Source organism: Thalassophryne amazonica, chromosome 20 (assembly GCF_902500255.1).
Source record: "Thalassophryne amazonica chromosome 20, fThaAma1.1, whole genome shotgun sequence".
In the NCBI taxonomy this organism is placed as follows: domain Eukaryota; kingdom Metazoa; phylum Chordata; class Actinopteri; order Batrachoidiformes; family Batrachoididae; genus Thalassophryne; species Thalassophryne amazonica.
The window spans coordinates 26,767,685-26,787,033 of NC_047122.1; the positions used below are offsets into that span (position 1 = coordinate 26,767,685).

General features: G+C 41.4%; 1 protein-coding gene across 2 annotated transcripts in view; it reads left to right on the forward strand.

Moving 5' to 3' along the window:
• The window catches only part of LOC117501340 (phosphatidylinositol 4-kinase beta-like), a 48,304-nt gene extending 35,891 nt beyond the window's left edge, over positions 1 to 12,413 (forward strand). For both annotated transcript variants that reach the window (XM_034160195.1, XM_034160194.1), the window contains exons 7-14: positions 4,460 to 4,566; positions 5,184 to 5,288; positions 5,434 to 5,557; positions 5,653 to 5,766; positions 6,269 to 6,420; positions 6,583 to 6,715; positions 7,992 to 8,112; positions 12,146 to 12,413. In XM_034160195.1, coding sequence (XP_034016086.1) covers positions 4,460 to 4,566; positions 5,184 to 5,288; positions 5,434 to 5,557; positions 5,653 to 5,766; positions 6,269 to 6,420; positions 6,583 to 6,715; positions 7,992 to 8,112; positions 12,146 to 12,327 — 1,038 coding nt within the window. In that variant the 3' untranslated portion in view covers positions 12,328 to 12,413. The remainder of the gene's footprint in view (positions 1 to 4,459; positions 4,567 to 5,183; positions 5,289 to 5,433; positions 5,558 to 5,652; positions 5,767 to 6,268; positions 6,421 to 6,582; positions 6,716 to 7,991; positions 8,113 to 12,145) is intronic.
• Positions 12,414 to 19,349: the final 6,936 nt, after the last annotated feature.

The following is a 19,349-nucleotide window of genomic DNA, read 5'->3' on the forward strand; positions in this document are numbered from 1 at the left end:
ACGACCCCCTGTGAGCAAGCACTTGGCGACAGTGGGAAGGAAAAACTTCCTTTTAACAGGAAGAAACCTCCAGCAGAACCAGGCTCAGGGAGGGGCAGTCTTCTGCTGGGACTGGTTGGGGCTGAGGGAGAGAACCAGGAAAAAGACATGCTGTGGAGGGGAGCAGAGATCAATCACTAATGATTAAATGCAGAGTGGTGCATACAGAGCAAAAAGAGAAAGAAACACTCAGTGCATTATGGGAACCCCCCAGCAGTCTAAGTCTATAGCAGCATAACTAAGGGATGGTTCAGGGTCACCTGATCCAGCCCTAACTATAAGCTTTAGCAAAAAGGAAAGTTTTAAGCCTAATCTTAAAGTAGAGAGGGTGTCTGTCTCCCTGATCCGAATTGGGAGCTGGTTCCACAGGAGAGGAGCCTGAAAGCTGAAGGCTCTGCCTCCCATTCTACTCTTACAAACCCTAGGAACTACAAGTAAGCCTGCAGTCTGAGAGCGAAGCGCTCTATTGGGGTGATATGGTACTATGAGGTCCCTAAGATTAGAAGGGACCTGATTATTCAAAACCTTATAAGTAAGAAGAAGAATTTTAAATTCTATTCTAGAATTAACAGGAAGCCAATGAAGAGAGGCCAATATGGGTGAGATATGCTCTCTCCTTCTAGTCCCTGTCAGTACTCTAGCTGCAGCATTTTGAATTAACTGAAGGCTTTTCAGGGAACTTTTAAGATTTCTCACAGTATTACTAGAGGTCAGGGTAATGCCATCCAGAGTAAGGATCTGGTTAGACACCATGTTTCTAAGATTTGTGGGGCCAAGTACAATAACTTCAGTTTTATCTGAGTTTAAAAGCAGGAAATTAGAGGTCATCCATGTCCTTATGTCTGTAAGACAATCCTGCAGTTTAGCTAATTGGTGTGTGTCCTCTGGCTTCATGGGTAGATAAAGCTGGGTATCATCTGCGTAACAATGAAAATTTAAGCAATGCCGTCTATTAATACTGCCTAAGGGAAGCATGTATAAAGTGAATAAAATTGGTCCTAGCACAGAACCTTGTGGAACTCCATAATTAACCTTAGTCTGTGAAGAAGATTCCCCATTTACATGAACAAATTGTAATCTATTAGATAAATATGATTCAAACCACCGCAGCGCAGTGCCTTTAATACCTATGGCATGCTCTAATCTCTGTAATAAAATTTATGGTCACAGTATCAAAAGCAGCACTGAGGTCTAACAGAACAAGCACAGAGATGAGTCCACTGTCTGAGGCCTTAAGAAGATCATTTGTAACCTTCACTAATGCTGTTTCTGTACTATGATGAATTCTAAAACCTGACTGAAACTCTTCAAATAGACCATTCCTCTGCAGATGATCAGTTAGCTGTTTTACAACTACCCTTTCAAGAATTTTTGAGAGAAAAGGAAGGTTGGAGATTGGCCTATAATTAGCTAAGATAGCTGGGTCAAGTGATGGCTTTTTAAGTAATGGTTTAATTACTGCCACCTTAAAAGCCTGTGGTACATAGCCAACTAATAAAGATAGATTGATCATATTTAAGATCGAAGCATTAAATAATGGTAGGGCTTCCTTAAGCAGCCTGGTAGGAATGGGGTCTAATAGACATGTTGATGGTTTGGATGAAGTAACTAATGAAAATAACTCAGACAGAACAATCGGAGAGAAAGAGTCTAACCAAATACTGGCATCACTGAAAGCAGCCAAAGATAACGATACGTCTTTGGGATGGTTATGAGTAATTTTTTCTCTAATAGTTAAAATTTTATTAGCAAAGAAAGTCATGAAGTCATTACTAGTTAAAGTTAAAGGAATACTTGGCTCAATAGAGCTCTGACTCTTTGTCAGCCTGGCTACAGTGCTGAAAAGAAACCTGGGGTTGTTCTTATTTTCGTCAATTAGTGATGAGTAGTAAGATGTCCTAGCTTTACGGAGGGCTTTTTTATAGAGCAACAGACTCTTTTTCCAGGCTAAGTGACGATCTTCTAAATTAGTGAGACGCCATTTCCTCTCCAACTTACGGGTTATCTGCTTTAAGCTGCGAGTTTGTGAGTTATACCACGGAGTCAGGCACTTCTGATTTAAAGCTCTCTTTTTCAGAGGAGCTACAGCATACAAAGTTGTCTTCAATGAGGATGTAAAACTATTGACGAGATACTCTATCTCACTTACAGAGTTTAGGTAGCTACTCTGCACTGTGTTGGTATATGGCATTAGGGAACATAAAGAAGGAAACATATCCTTAAACCTAGTTACAGCGCTTTCTGAAAGACTTCTAGTGTAATGAAACTTATTCCCCACTGCTGGGTAGTCCATCAGAGTAAATGTAAATGTTATTAAGAAATGATCAGACAGAAGGGAGTTTTCAGGGAATACTGTTAAGTCTTCAATTTCCATACCATAAGTCAGAACAAGATCTAAGATATGATTAAAGTAAAGTGGTGGGTGGACTCATTTACATTTTGAGCAAAGCCAATTGAGTCTAATAATAGATTAAATGCAGTGTTGAGGCTGTCATTCTCAGCATCTGTGTGGATGTTAAAATCGCCCACTATAATTATCTTATCTGAGCTAAGCACTAAGTCAGACAAAAGTTCTGAAAATTCACAGAGAAACTCACAGTAACGACCAAGAGGACGATAGATAACAACAAATAAAACTGGTTTTTGGGACTTCCAATTTGGATGGACAAGACTAAGAGTCAAGCTTTCAAATGAATTAAAGCTCTGTTTGGGTTTTTGATTAATTAATAAGCTGGAATGGAAGATTGCTGGTAATCCTCCGCCTCGGCCCCTGCTACGAGCGTTCTGGCAGTTAGTGTGACTCGGGGGTGTTGACTCATTTAAACTAACATATTCATCCTGCTGTAACCAGGTTTCTGTAAGGCAGAATAAATCAATATGTTGATCAATTATTATATCATTTACTAACAGGGACTTAGAAGAGAGAGACCTAATGTTTAATAGACCACATTTAACTGTTTTAGTCTGTGGTGCAGTTGAAGGTGCTATATTATTTTTTCTTTTTGAATTTTTATGCATCAATAGATTTTTGCTGGTTATTGGTAGTCTGGGAGCAGGCACCGTCTCTACGGGATGGGGTAATGAGGGGATGGCAGGGGGAGAGAAGCTGCAGAGAGGTGTGTAAGACTACAACTCTGCTTCCTGGTCCCAACCCTGGATAGTCACGGTTTGGAGGATTTAAGAAAATTGGCCAGATTTCTAGAAATGAGAGTTGCTCCATCCAAAGTGGGATGGATGCCGTCTCTCCTAACAAGACCAGGTTTTCCCCAGAAGCTTTGCCAATTATCTATGAAGCCCACCTCATTTTTTCATCACACCTCGTAACATCCTTCATTAGATCACAAAGTTCAGAGAGTCCGCTAATTGTGCCCCCCCACCAAAAAAAAAAAAAAATTGACATGGCCTTGTGTGTTGTTTTGGTGTTCAAAAAAGCAAAGTTTTTGGCGATCTATGCAGTTTATAGACAAAAATATTAAAGTTGAGCGGACTTTCCAAAAATCATGACATCATAGTTTGGGTGCAACGACATTAACTCTGAGAGAGGGGGAGAGGGAGAGAGGCCAGAAGGTACAGGAAAGGGAGGGAGTTGGAGAGAATTTAATTTAAAAGCACAGCTTTAACAACAACAACTATTTACATAATCTCCAACAAAACTTTTTTTGTATCTTTCGACATCGACGCAGCAGACAGATGTCAGAAATGGCGCATCAAGCTGCCATTTTGTACAGATGACAGAACATTGTTCATACACCATGTTTCCCTAAAGGTGTCCACATTGTCAGTGAGATTGCATAACTGGAAGTCCACTCTGATATGGGCTGCCAAGAGTCCCTTCAGCATAGACTCAGGGTCAACTGACACCTGACCTGCCACTCAGGTCAAAAGGAGGGGAAGAGAGAGAGAGATAGAGAGGGAGGGGAAGAAAGTGTCTTCAGGAGCTGCCCTTTCTTTCTCCACTTCCAAAGAAATCCAACTATTGAACTGAAATCATGTAAACCTGTTTTTTCCAATTATCAGATTACTAAATGCATGTAAACATGAGAGATCAGATTATTACAGTTATTTGATTACTAACAGTTATCTGATTAATTTTGCTCATGTAAATGTGGCCCCTGTGAGAAGGTGGAACCTATCAAGGCTTACGTAAACTTTGGGTGGACCTCAATAAAGGAGTGGTTGTGTACTATTAATTATTGTGTACAACCTGCATTTTGATATTTTCAGGAAATTTACACTTTTAACTTTGCAAGAGAGAGAGAATGTCAGCGAGTTAAAACCTGAGGAAAGCCTATAGCTAAAAGGCATCAAATTATCGGTTTGAGCTGCAAAATCAGGCAGTGCAGGAAGTTTGACATGATGTTACCATGGAGATGAACTCCCTCAATTTGTGTGTGTGTGTGTGTGTGTATACATGTTGCAGGCAGAGGCTCAGACTAGCAGCAGTGATAACATCAGTCAGTTTTCAGTCGACAGCATCACCAGCCTGGAGAGCAAAGAACCAATGTTCATCGCTGCTGGAGACATCAGGTAACACGTTAAAGCTGATCCACAACACCGCAGTGGCCTGCACTGTGCGCTGCATGTTCTCTGACTCTCCCTCCTCAGTTTGGCTCAAATTATGCACAGATGCTGTGCATTTTCAACAGATTATGCAAGTCTTAATACACATATCTAATGCATAAGTTCTTTGTCGTCAAAGCTTTCTGACCTTGTCATTTTCATTTTTGTTGTAGCTTCTGTTGATAGTTTGTATTTTGTTTATTTTTACCTGTGTGGGCGACACATGCCACCATGTTGTCTTAAAATTTTAATTTGCGTTTGATTTATGTGACAAATAAAAAAATGTGGACTGATTTAAAATTGATGTTTACAAACACGTATTTCCAATCGCATGCACACTGTTCCACCAATGTGAAGCAATTTAAGAGCAATATGACATCATTTAATATTACTTTTATTGCTATTAAAACAAATATTCAAAGGGAATGTTGGCTGCAGTGCTGCTGGTTGATATGTCTCTGAGGTCAGAGGTCATGACAGGAGGCTTTCCAAATTACCTGTTCAAGAGTACGTAAACCCCATACCAACAATTAGTCTTTCCTTTCTTTTTGCCTTGTTCTTGTGCTGTCTGTCTGTTCGTGAAGGCGGCGTCTGTCAGAGTACCTTGCTCAGACACCCACCTCCTTCAGGAGAGACCCCGAGGACCCATCTGCTGTCGCCCTCAAAGAACCCTGGGAGGAGAAAGTCAGGTTGGTTCCTGAACAACAAACTGTCATCAGATGACCTGTGAGTGTACCAGATGGTACTCTAGGGTACTTCTGCTACTGTATTAATATCACGATTACTGTGTGTGTGTGTGTGTGTGTGTGTGTGTGTGTATATACATGCGTGCAGGCGGATTAGGGAAGGTTCCCCGTATGGCCACCTGCCGACCTGGAGACTCTTGTCAGTCATTGTAAAGTGTGGTGACGACCTCAGACAGGAGCTGCTGGCCTACCAGGTCCTCCGTCAGCTTCAGGTAGGACAGTACCGCGAGCAAACCTGTTCTGTCACGATTTGTTTTCCTGCTAAACATGAACCATAACGGCACCAAATCTGTTCTTTGTATTCTAGTCAATCTGGCAGCAAGAGCGTGTTCCTCTGTGGATCAAACCCTATAAGATCCTGGTGATGTCATCAGACAGTGGCATGATCGAGCCTGTCCTCAATGCCGTCTCTTTGCACCAGGTACACTCTTGCAAGGAATTATGGGAAATGGATGGTGTTGACCTTTGTACAGAGTGCTAATAGTGACTGTATATTTCTGTCCAGCACTTGTGTAGAACTTTCAAGATTTTGTTTTTAGTTCCATCTGCGAGTAGAAATACACGATACAGGATTGGGTTTCTTCCATTTGACCAGATCCTTTAGGACAAACTGCAACATAAATTACTGAAAAGACTTTGTTGAAATCCTAGCCTTGTTTGAATTTGAAGATGTGTGTGCCCATACTTTCTACACTTAAATGTTTCCCTACCCACTGACTCTGTAGGACTTACTGTTTTCTATTCTCCAGCCTCTAATTCAAAATAAGTGCATTTCAGGCTACCAACAGTAGCTGCACTGGAAATATACTGAAGACTAATGTTGAAGCTCGAGTGGAACTAACTTGAATAAGCAAATGGTCCCGAGGCTGGGTGTATCTGTGCTTGTTTCTCCATTGTTTAAATTTGTGTTTGGTGTCCATCAGGTCCGGAAGCAGAGCCAGTTGTCTCTGCTGGACTACTTCCTGCAGGAACACGGCAGCTGTACCACCGAGGCCTTTCTCACCGCACAGAGGAACTTTGTCCAAAGCTGCGCCGGCTACAGCCTCATCTGCTACTTGTTGCAGGTGAAAGACAGGTATAACCCCTAAGACACATGCAGTCCTCCTGTGCACCTACTGGAAAGTCTAGTGTTTCCCATTGGAAGAGATGGACTAGCTCTTTCCCCTGCTATTAGTCTGTGTGCTAAGTGGGACTAAACTGATTTCCTTACATTGTCCTTGTCCTCTGTCTCTTGCAGACATAATGGGAACATCTTGCTGGACTCTGAAGGCCACATCATCCACATCGACTTTGGTTTCATCCTGTCCAATTCTCCACGTAACCTCGGCTTTGAGACGTCCGCCTTCAAACTCACCACAGAGTTTGTTGATGTGAGTAAATGAGAATAACTTCTTCGCTCATGTCTATATCTGTGTCTGAGGATGCTGACCGACCATCTCCAGCAGATGCAGTAACTCTCCTGGCCACATTCTACTCCTGAGAAGATGAACGGTTTATCCCACGCTCTCCTGGCCACATTCTACTCCTGAGAAGATGAACAGTTTATCCCACTTCTGCTGACTTTAAACATACTTCTCATTCCTGCCTCTGCACTGGACAGTCTGAATGCTGGAGGTTGTGTCTCCACGACATTAGGAATATTGTTTTTTGTTGGCTGATGGTGACGCTAACAGCCAATCAGCAGCCTGAATCACATCCTACATCGGAGTCTCTTTATCAACAATTTCAGTATCTCAGAGTGAAAATTTGCTAGAAACATATTTCCAACCAGAGTAAAAATCAACTATCTCAGCAAGTGAAGTGCCAGCTGTCACAAAATCTGGATAAAGAGGCCTTTTGTTCATGACTCTTGAAGGTTAAACCTTTTATTTGTTGCTACATTCAATTCAATTTCTGCTGCTTATCCGAGTCTGGGTCATGGTGGCAGCTGAGCAAACAACTCGTTCCACACTTCCGCCTCCTCAGCCATGTCTTCTTAACTTTTCCTGTGGAATCCTGAGGCATTCCCAAACCAGCTGGGAGATACAATCCCTCCAGTGTGTCATGGGTCTTCCTCTGGGCCTCCCCCCAGTTGGACTTGCCTTCGAGCTTCTCACACGGTCCCTGAGAGTAAGCCCTGATACCCAACTGAAGAATGTTGTATCCCCAACCTTGTTCTTTCGGGCACTGCCCAAAATTCATGACCATAGGTGTGGATAGGAACTGGTAAATCAAGAGTCTTGCCTTCTGGCTCAGCTCTTTCTTCACCACGACAGCCTGGTGCAGCATCCACAGAACATCAGACACAACTCCAATCTGTCTGTCCATCTCACGCTCCATCAAAATTTTGATGTCAGTGAAAACATCTCTTCTATCTGGCAAAGTTTGTTGTTTGGCTTTGGTTGTGCTCACAAAACCAATCATCCAGCCAGCCTGCATCACTGCTCCTAAAAATCATTCCTTCTCCCTCTTTATGTCTTAGATTTTTCACATCAATGTAGTCTTCATTCCTTGGCTCCTCCCACTGCCCTCTTTACCTCTGTTTTTGTCGATAGTTTTCTCTCCCTCTTCCTTCTTTGCTGTGGCCTTTATTTATTCATTAAATTATGACTGAATGAATGAAGAATGGTGTTTTAAATGATGAGCTGAACTTTGTTACCCCCCCAGGTGATGGGCGGTCTGGACGGTGACATGTTTAACTACTACAAGATGTTGATGCTTCAGGGTTTGATCGCTGCCAAGAAACACATGGAGAAGGTTCTGCACATCGTGGAGATCATGCAACAAGGTGAGGCACAGGTGACCGCTGTAGTTCAGACTCATCCCACTGCTTGGAGCTGCACGTGGTCCTTCATGTTGCAACCATACAGAGAACTGCAGATTTCCAGTGTAACAAAATGAAAATGAACAACTGTGTGATTGACTCACAGCAGCATTCAGATCGATAACAGAAAAGATAAATGCTGATTGATTCTGTTTTGTCATCTTGAATTTGTCTTAATTATTTTGGGGTTTTTTATCCTTTGTGTAAGTATTTGTCGGTGGTTACGTAGTGAGACTCAATGAGTATTGCTGGCATTGTGAGAGGAAACTCAGCTACAACATTCTAACCATGGGACATGGTCCTTATCCAGCTCACAGGTGCCTCAGTGTTGAGGACTCCAGCAGCTAAAGAAGGACACAGTGTCAAGAAAGAGACAATACACAAAACAGAGTTTAGCTGAGGTGGATCTGTCTTTCTTTATCACTCTCTCTGCCCCTCTTGAGTGCGTTTAAAAAACGTGACATCTTTGAATGGATGTTGTGAATTGACCACCCACACTTTAAAAGGACCAAGTGTGGGACGACTGGAGTTTTGGACCAAACCCATGCCTAAATGTGCACCACGTTGTGTTACATGGTGCTACAAGGATCATATTGGCTTGACGGTGATCATTTGCAGCGGCACGAGGTATTTGAGGCGGGTGCGGCTCAAATGACAGGTTGGTTGGTGGGCTCACTAGAGGCTGATACATGGCACATGTGGGGTACAGAGAGGCACATAGAGGTGTCTTAGTAGCGGATACGTGATAGCTTAAAATGTGGATCATTCTTCGCATAATCGCTGACCACACCCATGTGGGCTCATTATTCTTGGCTTATTATTTGGTGGAACCGAGGCTTTACAGCCTCAAGTCTTGAATATGATACCACAAGCTTGCCGCATCCATCTTTGGGCAGTTTTGCCCATTCCTCTTTGCAGCATCTCTCAAGCTCCATCAGGTTGGATGGGGAGCATCAGTGCACAGCCATTTTCAGATCTCTCCAGAGATGTCCAATTGGATTCAGGTCTGGACTCTGGCTCGGCCACTCAAGGACATTCACAGAGTTGTCCTGAAGCCACTCCTTTGATATTTTGGCTGTGTGCTTAGGGTCATTGTCTTGCTGAAAGATGAACCGTCGCCCCAGTCTGCGGTCAAGAGTGCTCTGGAGCAGGTTTTCATCCAGGATGTCCTGCCACTGAAAAACATCACCACAGCATGATGCTGCCACCACCATGCTTCCCTATAGGGATGGTGCCTGGTTTCCTCCAAACATGATACCTGGCATTCACACCAGATAGTTCAATCTTTGTCTCATCAGACCAGAGAATTTTGTTTTTCATGGTCTGAGAGTCCTTCAGGTGACTATTGGCAAACTCCAGGTGGGCTGCCCTGTGACTTTTACTAAGGAGTGGCTTCTGTCTGGCCACCCTACCATACAGGCCTGATTGGTGGATTTCTGCAGAGATGGTTGTCCTTCTCGAAGGTTCTCCTCTCTCAACAGAGGAATGCTGGAGCTCTGATAAAGTGACCATCAGGTTCTTGTTCACCTCCCTGACTAAGGCCCTTCTCCCACGATTGGTCGGTTTAGACAGGCGGCCACCTCAAGGAAGAGTCCTGGTGGACATAGCAAAGACTGAATGCTTATGAACATGTGATTTCTTAGTTTTTTGTTTGTTGTTTAATAAATTTGCAAAAATCACAAACTTTTTTTCACATTGTCATTATAGAGTGTTGAGTAGAATTTTTAGGAAAAAAATGAATTTCATCTATTTTGGAAGAAGGCTGTGTCATAACAAAATGTGGACTTGTTGTGAATACTTTCCAGATGGACCGTACGTGTTGTTGTAGTGCCGCAGTTTGTCTGTCTTGTGAGACCTGAGACTTGTTTACATGACTCCGGGTTGGTTTCACTGAAGTCGCAGGGCAGTTTTTCTGCTGTGAGACCCCTGGTGGGTGAGATAGAGTGCCCATTCGCTCTAAAACAAGTCCTTTAACCATTTCATTTATTCCCAAACTGTAAAATTAAGGTAAAAAAGTTACTAAGTTTTCCTTTAAAGTTTAACCACAGAAAGGTCATCTGATTTTGCAGAACAATCATGTGACGAGCAGTGGTGGGTACAGGTCCGCTAATCCGCTAACTGCTAATTATCTAAAATAATGTTTTCATTATCTGATTAGCTTTTCAGATAATGTTGAAAACTATTATCGGACCAATTATCTTATGATAAGTTTTGGTCCTATAATTTTTAGACCGCTAACATATTTTTTCAGACGTGGTAAACAAAGCTTAACAGTTACAAACATTTATTAACTCTAAAATCAGTTGAGTACTTACCTGTTAAACGTTTTGTAGTAGATGCGCAGTTGTATTCTCTGCAAACAGAGGAGAGCTGGTTCCAGAAGAAACCGCTCAAACGTCTTCAGGCAAAGGACAGCTGGTCACAGAAAAGAAAAAAAAAAACAAAACTCATTTCTTTTGACCCCATACTGATACCGCTGGCAATATCACCCAAGTCATCCAGAGGCATACCGTTTTAACTTATGGTTAGAATTTTAACCAAACTAATTCTGGACTAGTTATTTAAATTAACGTTACATCTGAAGTCTTTCTCGGCATTCTGGATCCGGAGAGCCTTCACTTCTTCCACCAGCTCCATAATGGATTTCTGCTGCATTTTAACAACAGAGATTTCCTCAGACAAAAAGTCCAGGGACTTTTTGACATCGTCTCCCTCCTCCGCCGTCAGTGCCTTCTTCGGACCCATGGTCAGATAACTCCGCGCTGGCACCTCGGACCTCGGTAAAGCCGCGCCAGTGGAACTGCACCTCGGGCTTCAGGTGTAGCCGCGCCGGTGGATGTGCGCCGACGCCTCGGGCTTCAGGTGGAGCCGCGCCGGTGGATGTGCGCTGACGCCTCGGGCTTCAGGTGGAGCCGCGCCGGTGAAAAACAATCCTCAGTAGCTGCTGTGGATCAGCGAACTTCAGGCTTGAAAACTAGTTTTCAAGCCTGAAGTTTAATGTGATATTACGTTATTGCAAGGGAACGCAAAAACTATTGTGAGGGAAAGCAATAATATTGTGAGGGAATGCAATAATCTGGGCCAAAAAAAAATTAACCACCATGTCCCCAGGCGGGCTCCGTACAAATGGCTTTTTTTTTTTAATTACAAATACAAAAATGGCATATTTTACAAAAGCACATTTATATATGTAAACACCCAACACACAACTCACATTAGCGTGTTGGTTTGTACATAGAATGAATGAGTCAACCAATCAGTGTTTAGCAGGGCACATTTTACCCATAATCCCTTTCGTATCTGTCTGTTTGTTACAAAACTTCAGAATTAGTGCATTATTTAGCATTAAAAGATATACGTTATATTTTAACTTTGTACAAATAACAGAAATGACATTAATAGAGTTATTCTGTCTGTATTAATTTTATTTTTTAATCCAAACCATAAGTCAGCACTGCTTTATTTTCCAAGACCTCCGCCTTACGGCGAGGCTGTTAATTGAATAGAGAGTTGAGCTTCACTGCTCCTCTCAACTGAAGTTATGTACTGAACAGGAGCTTCCAGCAGGAGGCAGGACGCTCAAAGACAGAAGTGCTGACTCATTGTTTGGGTCTGTGGTTGCCTTTGATGCTACCAGAAGCAATCGTGGTGTTAAAACTCAAAATCAGCTTCTTAGTAGTTGCAACTGTACCGGAGACAATACTGGAAGTTATCGGTTAGCTGTAGCTTCCGATAAATTTTTGGGTGGTTTATCGGTTTAGCTTTACAAAAGATAACTTTTCAGTTAGCTGATTATCTGTTATTGAAGCTAACCTTTTGGTTAGCTGTGCCCACCACTGGTGACGAGTATGTCAGAGGAGCTGTAGCGAGATGACCATCTGGACAGAGATGAATCTGCACTTTTTTGCCCCCTGGTGGGCACAGCTATTCCAGAATCGGAAACCTAAGTGATACCTGTGTGACTGCGTTTTGTCACTGCTGGTTTTTCTTTTGTCAGGTTCCCACCTGCCCTGCTTCCACGGTTCGAGCACCATCCGCAGCTTGAAGGAGCGTTTCCACATGTCGCTGACAGACGAGCAGCTGCAGCTGCTGGTGGAGCAGCTGGTTGACGGCTCCATGCGCTCCATCACCACCAAACTCTACGACTCCTTTCAGTACGTCACCAATGGCATCATGTGACCAACAGCGCCTCTTCATGGTGCAGCGGACACACTGCCGGTTTACAGACTCCTTTCTTCAAATCATCCCAAGTGGCCGCTGGGAAATGCAGTTTCCTCTTTTCTGACTGAAATGTGGCCCTGTGAGGCGCTTCCTGATTTGATGTCCTTGTTAACCTCCACTGTCACATTACTTTTGTTTTTAAAATCACTAACTTTTTTTTTTTTTTTTATGGCTCACATTGACCTGATCAGGGTTTGTGACTTTTATTATTATTATTATTATTATTAATGTTACAGTGGTTGTGTTGTGCTGCTGGGAAAATTCACCACTGCTGAGGGAAAAATCCAAAGAGAAGGATAAATAATCACCACACTCCACATACAGTTTTAACTTTAGATCAATTCATTTAAAAATGTGAAAACACAGGGAAGAAAACTGCTGCTGAAAAACCATTCGATTACAGGGTGGGCCAATAAAATGTTACCACTTTTTGATCGTACACAAGTTTTTGAAATGAGAACTTATTCGAAAATTTTATTTACAGACTTGTAACAGAAGCATCAAATCAACATTTGATACCAAAGTTTTCCCACTTTGTCTCTTGTTTTCCACACAGTTCAATAATTGATGACATGTTCAATCCACGCTCCTCTTCTTTGGATTACAGCTGCAACACGCACATTGAAGTTTGTGATGATAATGCTACACATCTCAAGGGATTCTCCGAATTACCTGACGGATGTTGGTCTTCAGGGCCTCAATGGTCTGCGGGTTGTTGTAGTACACTCTCTAATTGTGTGAATTAAAAAAGTGGTAACATTTTATTGGCCCACCCTGTATTTAAAAAAAAATTCATGTGAATTTGAGTGAAACAATGAACTTTTTGTCATTATAGTTTCAGGAAACCTGAAATCTGTTTCACCTCACTGATCACCATATAACATATTCAGTTATTTATTGGACAAAAGATGATCAAACCATCAGTGCAATAAAAGAAATGAACCAAGAGCTTAATGAAGGAATGTTTAAAAGGAGTGGATCTTAAAGAGACGGCTCCATGAAAACACATTTTTTTTAAATCATAAATAGTGGGAAATTTTCACATTTTGAGTATAATTGCTCACAGACATCCTGTCAAACAGTATTCTCTGAAAAACATCCACTTAATGTGACTGTGTTCAACTTTGAAAGCAGCCGGTTAAGATACTAGCCAGGCAGAACCGGACCAGGTCGAGATACAGTCCAGGTTGGACCGGTCCATCGTCGGCCCGCAGCGTTGTTAACAGCACAAAGGCAGCGGCAAGATTTTAGGAGATGAGGTCGGATGACAACAACAAAATTTTGTTCTGATGTTAATAACCATCTCCACCGAAATGACAAATATTAACATTTGACTTTTTGTTTGTCTGATTTGTGTCAGAACAGAAAGAATTTTAGTTGCATTTTATTTTCACCAAATACTTATTTCAAGTGTTGTCAAAATTTATCAAGTTTGAACAAATTTTCAGTTTTGGTTATAATAAGAATAAAATTTGTTCAAGTCCGAGACATCCAAACCTTTACCAGTTTGATCTCCTTTAGTGCCACCAACAGGTCAGAATATCCACAACATAAAATTTTGTAAAAACATAACTTGTCATGTAGATACGTAGATAAACATTAGCATGGAAACAATTATTGCACATGGACCAGGAAACGTGGTATGCTAACATCTTGTTTTTATATTTGTGTTTAACATTCTTAATGCTAGCATTCAAAATTACTGCCGGACTACGCCTTCAACGGAGTATTAACTTGTATTACTACTGCAATGTAGTAGTAATACAAAAAACTATATTCTACCCTTACTGTATACACTAGTTGGCATGTTTGATAACATGTTAGCATTTTAACAAAAAAAAAAAAAAGCCTGATTTGCCCATATTTAAGGCAAACTACTACTAGCACAATTTCTCATAGGCTAATGGTAGCATCAGTGGTCATCATATGTGTTCCTGCACAATATTATGAACACACCTGACACCGCTAATTAGCTGCGATTAGCACGGGTAACTAAAATATGCAGGAGAGTTGAGCCACTGCATTAGCATGCTATCTTAAGCCTTAATTTAGCATATTTTCTGCAAATATGCTGAACTCTTACTTGTAATATACTAACTCAACAAAAACTATAACTAATCAAATAAATGTATTCCTACACTGAAATTATGATCGTATTTGTTGTATTTTAGTCCAAAAAGTTGAATTATTGTAAATAAAACCTTTCATATCCAGACATTAGCCCAGTGGTTGTTTGTGAATTTGCACATAATTCAATGCTACCATTAGCCTTTGTACATTATGCTAATGTTAGTGTGCTAATTTTAGTGTTAGCATGCATGTCATCTGTGATGATACATTCTAAATGTTAGCATGCTAACATGATCCGTACATGTGAAATACAAAAAAAATGGCATGATGTGCAATTATTGCTAATGATGGCGCATCTTTTAATACAAGCACATATTTTCCCCGCTAGCACAATGTTTAACTGACCTTTATTGTGAATCATTTTGTTCCCATATGTTTTCTTTTTGTAGCATATGCTAAGCTAACATGCAGTCTAAATAAATATTTCCAAGGCTGTTTAGTGTGCCTGTATGGGAGGGAATTTTTCACCCTCCTCCTTTAGGTTAGTCTTTACAAAGGTCCATCTTGAATTTCAAAACATAGAATTTTTTTTTTTTTTTTTTTTTGGGGGGGGGGGGGGTGTCACTACATACCGCCATACTTGAATTGGGCGTGGCCCCCAACCTGTGTTTTAAAAAACAGTTTCCTGTGTTACCCACTAAATGTTCATCTGTAACTTTAATATTAAATTTGTTTGTCTACTCATGCGTTTGTGTATTTTGTTAACACTTCTATTGATTGGTTAACTGAAACACTTGAACAATCTATGTCGATTAAATCTTAAACTTTAGAAAATAAAAAGTTTAGCTCTCAGATGTTGCCGCGCACTCCGAGACAGCAGGTGGCGGTAATGCAGCTAAACGATTTTTGCCAGGAAGAAGAAAAATTGGCGCGCCAGGCGTGATTTTAATTCACGCGCTAAAGTGTTGAATCAAAAGTTTGGATTTAAAATCGTGATTCGGGAGATATGTAAAGTTTTAATAAAGCGCCGGAAACAGGCATGTTTATGGATTAACCAATAGGATTGTGCTGATTTTGTCACGTGGTGTTCAGACCGCTGGAGCAGGAAGGGTGAGACCACCCTGCTCAGAGTGCCGCTCACATTGGACCGATATCTCTGCTATTCTGGCATTGTGGGATAGCTCGCCCACAGATTGAGCTCGCCGGACTACTTTCGCCACCCTGCTCAGGGTGCTGCTCTCGTTGGAGCAACAACACACAGAATGTGTCTCTTCCCAGATAGATCTCTTTCAGCGCAGCTTCTTGTTCTGACTTTAACCCGAAGTTAACACCCAAGTCTTTCACTGCCAACTGTAAATGGTAATCAAACCATTCCAATCTATCTAAACTCTTCTGCATCAAACTCCAGCACGTTAATGTTTACAATGCTCATAAACTTTAAGTTTCTTAAATATTTATTAGGGCCACTCTTAAAACTTCAGTTATCTTCATAATTTTATTACTGGAACTATTTTTTGCGCAGGTATTCATCAAGCACGTCGGCCACGGGCGCGTACTAACAAAGAATACCCAGAAACTGGACAGTTGTTCGGCCATAACGAGAGCGTCCACTTTGAGCTTGCCATAAACTAAGCTGGTGGCGCTCGTGAGAGTGTGGGTGTGTCGGCACAAACCATTCAGAAAATGGGGTGGTTGAGTGTGCAGTGGCGCGTATGCAGTATGGCCGAAGACGGTCTGAGTTACTGCGCGCTAGGTGGCGAAAAAAAATACCTCCCTAATGTCATGTAACTTAAAAAAATACCTCTCATCAATGTCAATGTTTTTTTTTTGTTTGTTTGTTTGTTTGTTTTGGGGGGGGGGGTGTCTCCACGCGTCACCCCATTTTCTGAATGGTTTGTGCCGACACTACGCTCAACCCGTGCGTTAGTCTCACCCGAGCAGGAAGTGACTCTGACATGATGGAAAAAGGTAAAAATAAATAAATAAAAAGAGAGCGAAAACCACTTAAATAGTTTAACAGCTGTGCTTACAAAGAAAGAAAAAACTGTACAAAGTACGTCATTTGCGGGGGACAAGGAAATACACAAGATAACATCTTTGTTATTGTTTGGCAGCTTATCACATATATCTAATAAACTATTTTCACGCAAACTGAACGATGAAGAGAATGATATAAAAAGCTGAAGAACGGTCTATCTTTATTTGCTTAATATTTGTTCCAGGTTCTCTTTAAAACAGTCAGTGGCGTTTTATGTCCGCTAGGATGCGCTGTTTACAAAACCAGGTACAGCTTTTTATAGCATAAAAATAAATACAGACTCATTCTTATATATATATATATATATATATATATATGTATGTAAAGAAGCTACAAGTGGGAGAAATATTTAACTTTCAGGTGTGTAATGCTTAGGTGTTTGTCCTGCAAAATAACAATCGCTGAAGTTACAAAAAAACAAGCTGTGATCCAAGACAGGCATATAAAATGTCACAAAAACATCTGATTTAAAAAATATACCAGAATGAATGTTTTTAGTGAGTTTCCAAAGAAAACTCATTAAAACATAAATATTCCAAATGTAATATTCCAGACTCAAGAGAACATAGAATCATGATATGTACATAAGTCCACATCTGGGCAGTTGCAGTCTTGTACAGAAAAGTTCATGTGTAACATCTGTAACCAGTGGGCCCTAATCCTGGACCTATATTTTAAGATAGTGTCAAGAATTGCACACGATGGGATTCACAGACTTGTCTAAATGCTGCATGAACCGATATACCAAATTCCTGATCACAGCCTGGCAACACTGTATGTCAAAGACTGTGCAGAGTGTACTTGTACTCTCATATGTGGAAAAATCAAATGAATCATTTAAAGATGTTATGATAGGACACATGCAGTTTGTTTATAGATGATTTCTTGTAGTTTCACCAAAGTTGAGCTGTGTACATAAGCGAGCAGTATGAACAAAACAGTTAATTTAAAATCAAGATTACACATATGAAATTTGCATAGGATCATATTCCCTTGAGCAGATAGCTGCCTGCATTGTCTGGTTATATCACGGTCATTACTGTATGTGTCCGAGGTATCTACATGAGTCAGCTTCTGTCATTACTTTACCGTTCAGTTTAAATACTGGCAAATCTACACCTTTTAGATAGCTGACCCTAAAGGACATTATAGCTCTCTTCTTAGGGTTGCAAAGTACACAGTGGTTATCACCAAACAGCACTGTTCCATGACAAAATCCCAGTGGACAGAATCCCAACCCTTATTACAAAAGTGGACAAAATCTCAGTGTCATTCCAAAGTCCCATCTCACTTGTTAAGAGGTTTAATCTTTTTCAAAGTAGTGATCCGATTATCAGGTGCCAAAACCTGAACACTGTGTTGAGATGACACCATAGTTGTTCAGAGGTGTCAACTACATTAATGTAGTACACTAACCCTAACCCTGTTATATTTTATATTTATTCATGACACTGGGATTTTGTTCATTTTTGTAATAAGGAGTTGGGATCCTGTCTGCTGGGATTATGTCCATTGGGATTTTTTCCTGCCACCTTCAGGGAACTCCTCTCCTGATGAGAGCTTTAAATAATGCTAAGTGATTTACCCTATCGAAAGCTTTCTGTTGGGAAAGTGTAGGTACACGGACCCACAACAGGGGGCGCAAATGAACGGACAATGGATGAGGTCAAATAACAACACTTTACTGTTGTGAATGGGCACAACAAATACAATCAGATTACAACAATAGACAAAAGCCAAATCACAAAAGGTGTCGTGTGGGCAGGCTCGAAGATAGGAGACGTCTGTCCAAAGCAGAACCGGAACCACACAATTTCCTCCGCCACCAGACCCCGGGAATACTGGAGCCGCCAAGTCCCGAACTCCCAGGTGGCCACTGCCTTCGCGTGTCGGACCTGGTACTGCTGGCGAGGAACAAAAGAACAATTAAATGTGGGTGTGTCTGCACCCAGGAATCCGCACGGCAGGAAAACTACCTCCACCACTCGTTGGAAAAGGAGTCAGCTAAACAACTCACAAAAGTCACAAAAGATCACTGTTAACCAGTCAGCTGAGCACGTTACCTTCCAGGTAGAACGATATCTCGGCAAAGAGGTGGAGGCGTTGTCCTGCTGATATTCCCCTGCTGATCAGATGATGGGTAACAGCTGTTGCAGGTGATGCGTGACAGCTGTCACCCTGGCTGCTCCTGTGAGGCGACTGCGCCCTCTCGTGCCTGAAGCCCGCACTTCAGGCAGGGCGCCCTCTGGTGGTGGGCCAGCAGTACCTCCTCTTCTGGCGGCCCACACAACACTTTCACTAACATTGAGGAAACATGCAAGCATACTACCATTAAGCACTCTCTAGGATCTATTATGTCTTTCATCACATCTATACAGTGATCTGTGCCATGCTTCTTTTTGAAGACAAACTTACTGGAGTTGGTTACCATGTATTCAGACATGTGAGTTAATAATATTATTTCCCAAACTTTTCTAATAATACTAGCTAATGCTATGGACTAATAGTTGTCCTTTGACATGATATTACCTGCTTTGTCCTTAATGATAGGTACTAATATCACTAAAATCATAAAATCGGCAGTACACCATGTACAAAGAGACTAGAAAAACAATGACTAAGAAGGTCTAGCAGATGAGTGGATGCATATTTAAGGTGCTCAGCATAGATACCATCAAGTCCACAAGATTTGTTCTTTTCCAGGTTCTTGATAGCCATCCCGATCTCCTCCCTAGACACAAAAATCTCTTCATATCTGCTATTTCGCTTGTCATTATACAGTGGTGTGAAAAGGGTAGTGCCACCTTGAGCTTTTACATGTTTGAATTTTTTTTAGGACAGTCCAACTTCATTGGAATTGGGGTTGTATTAA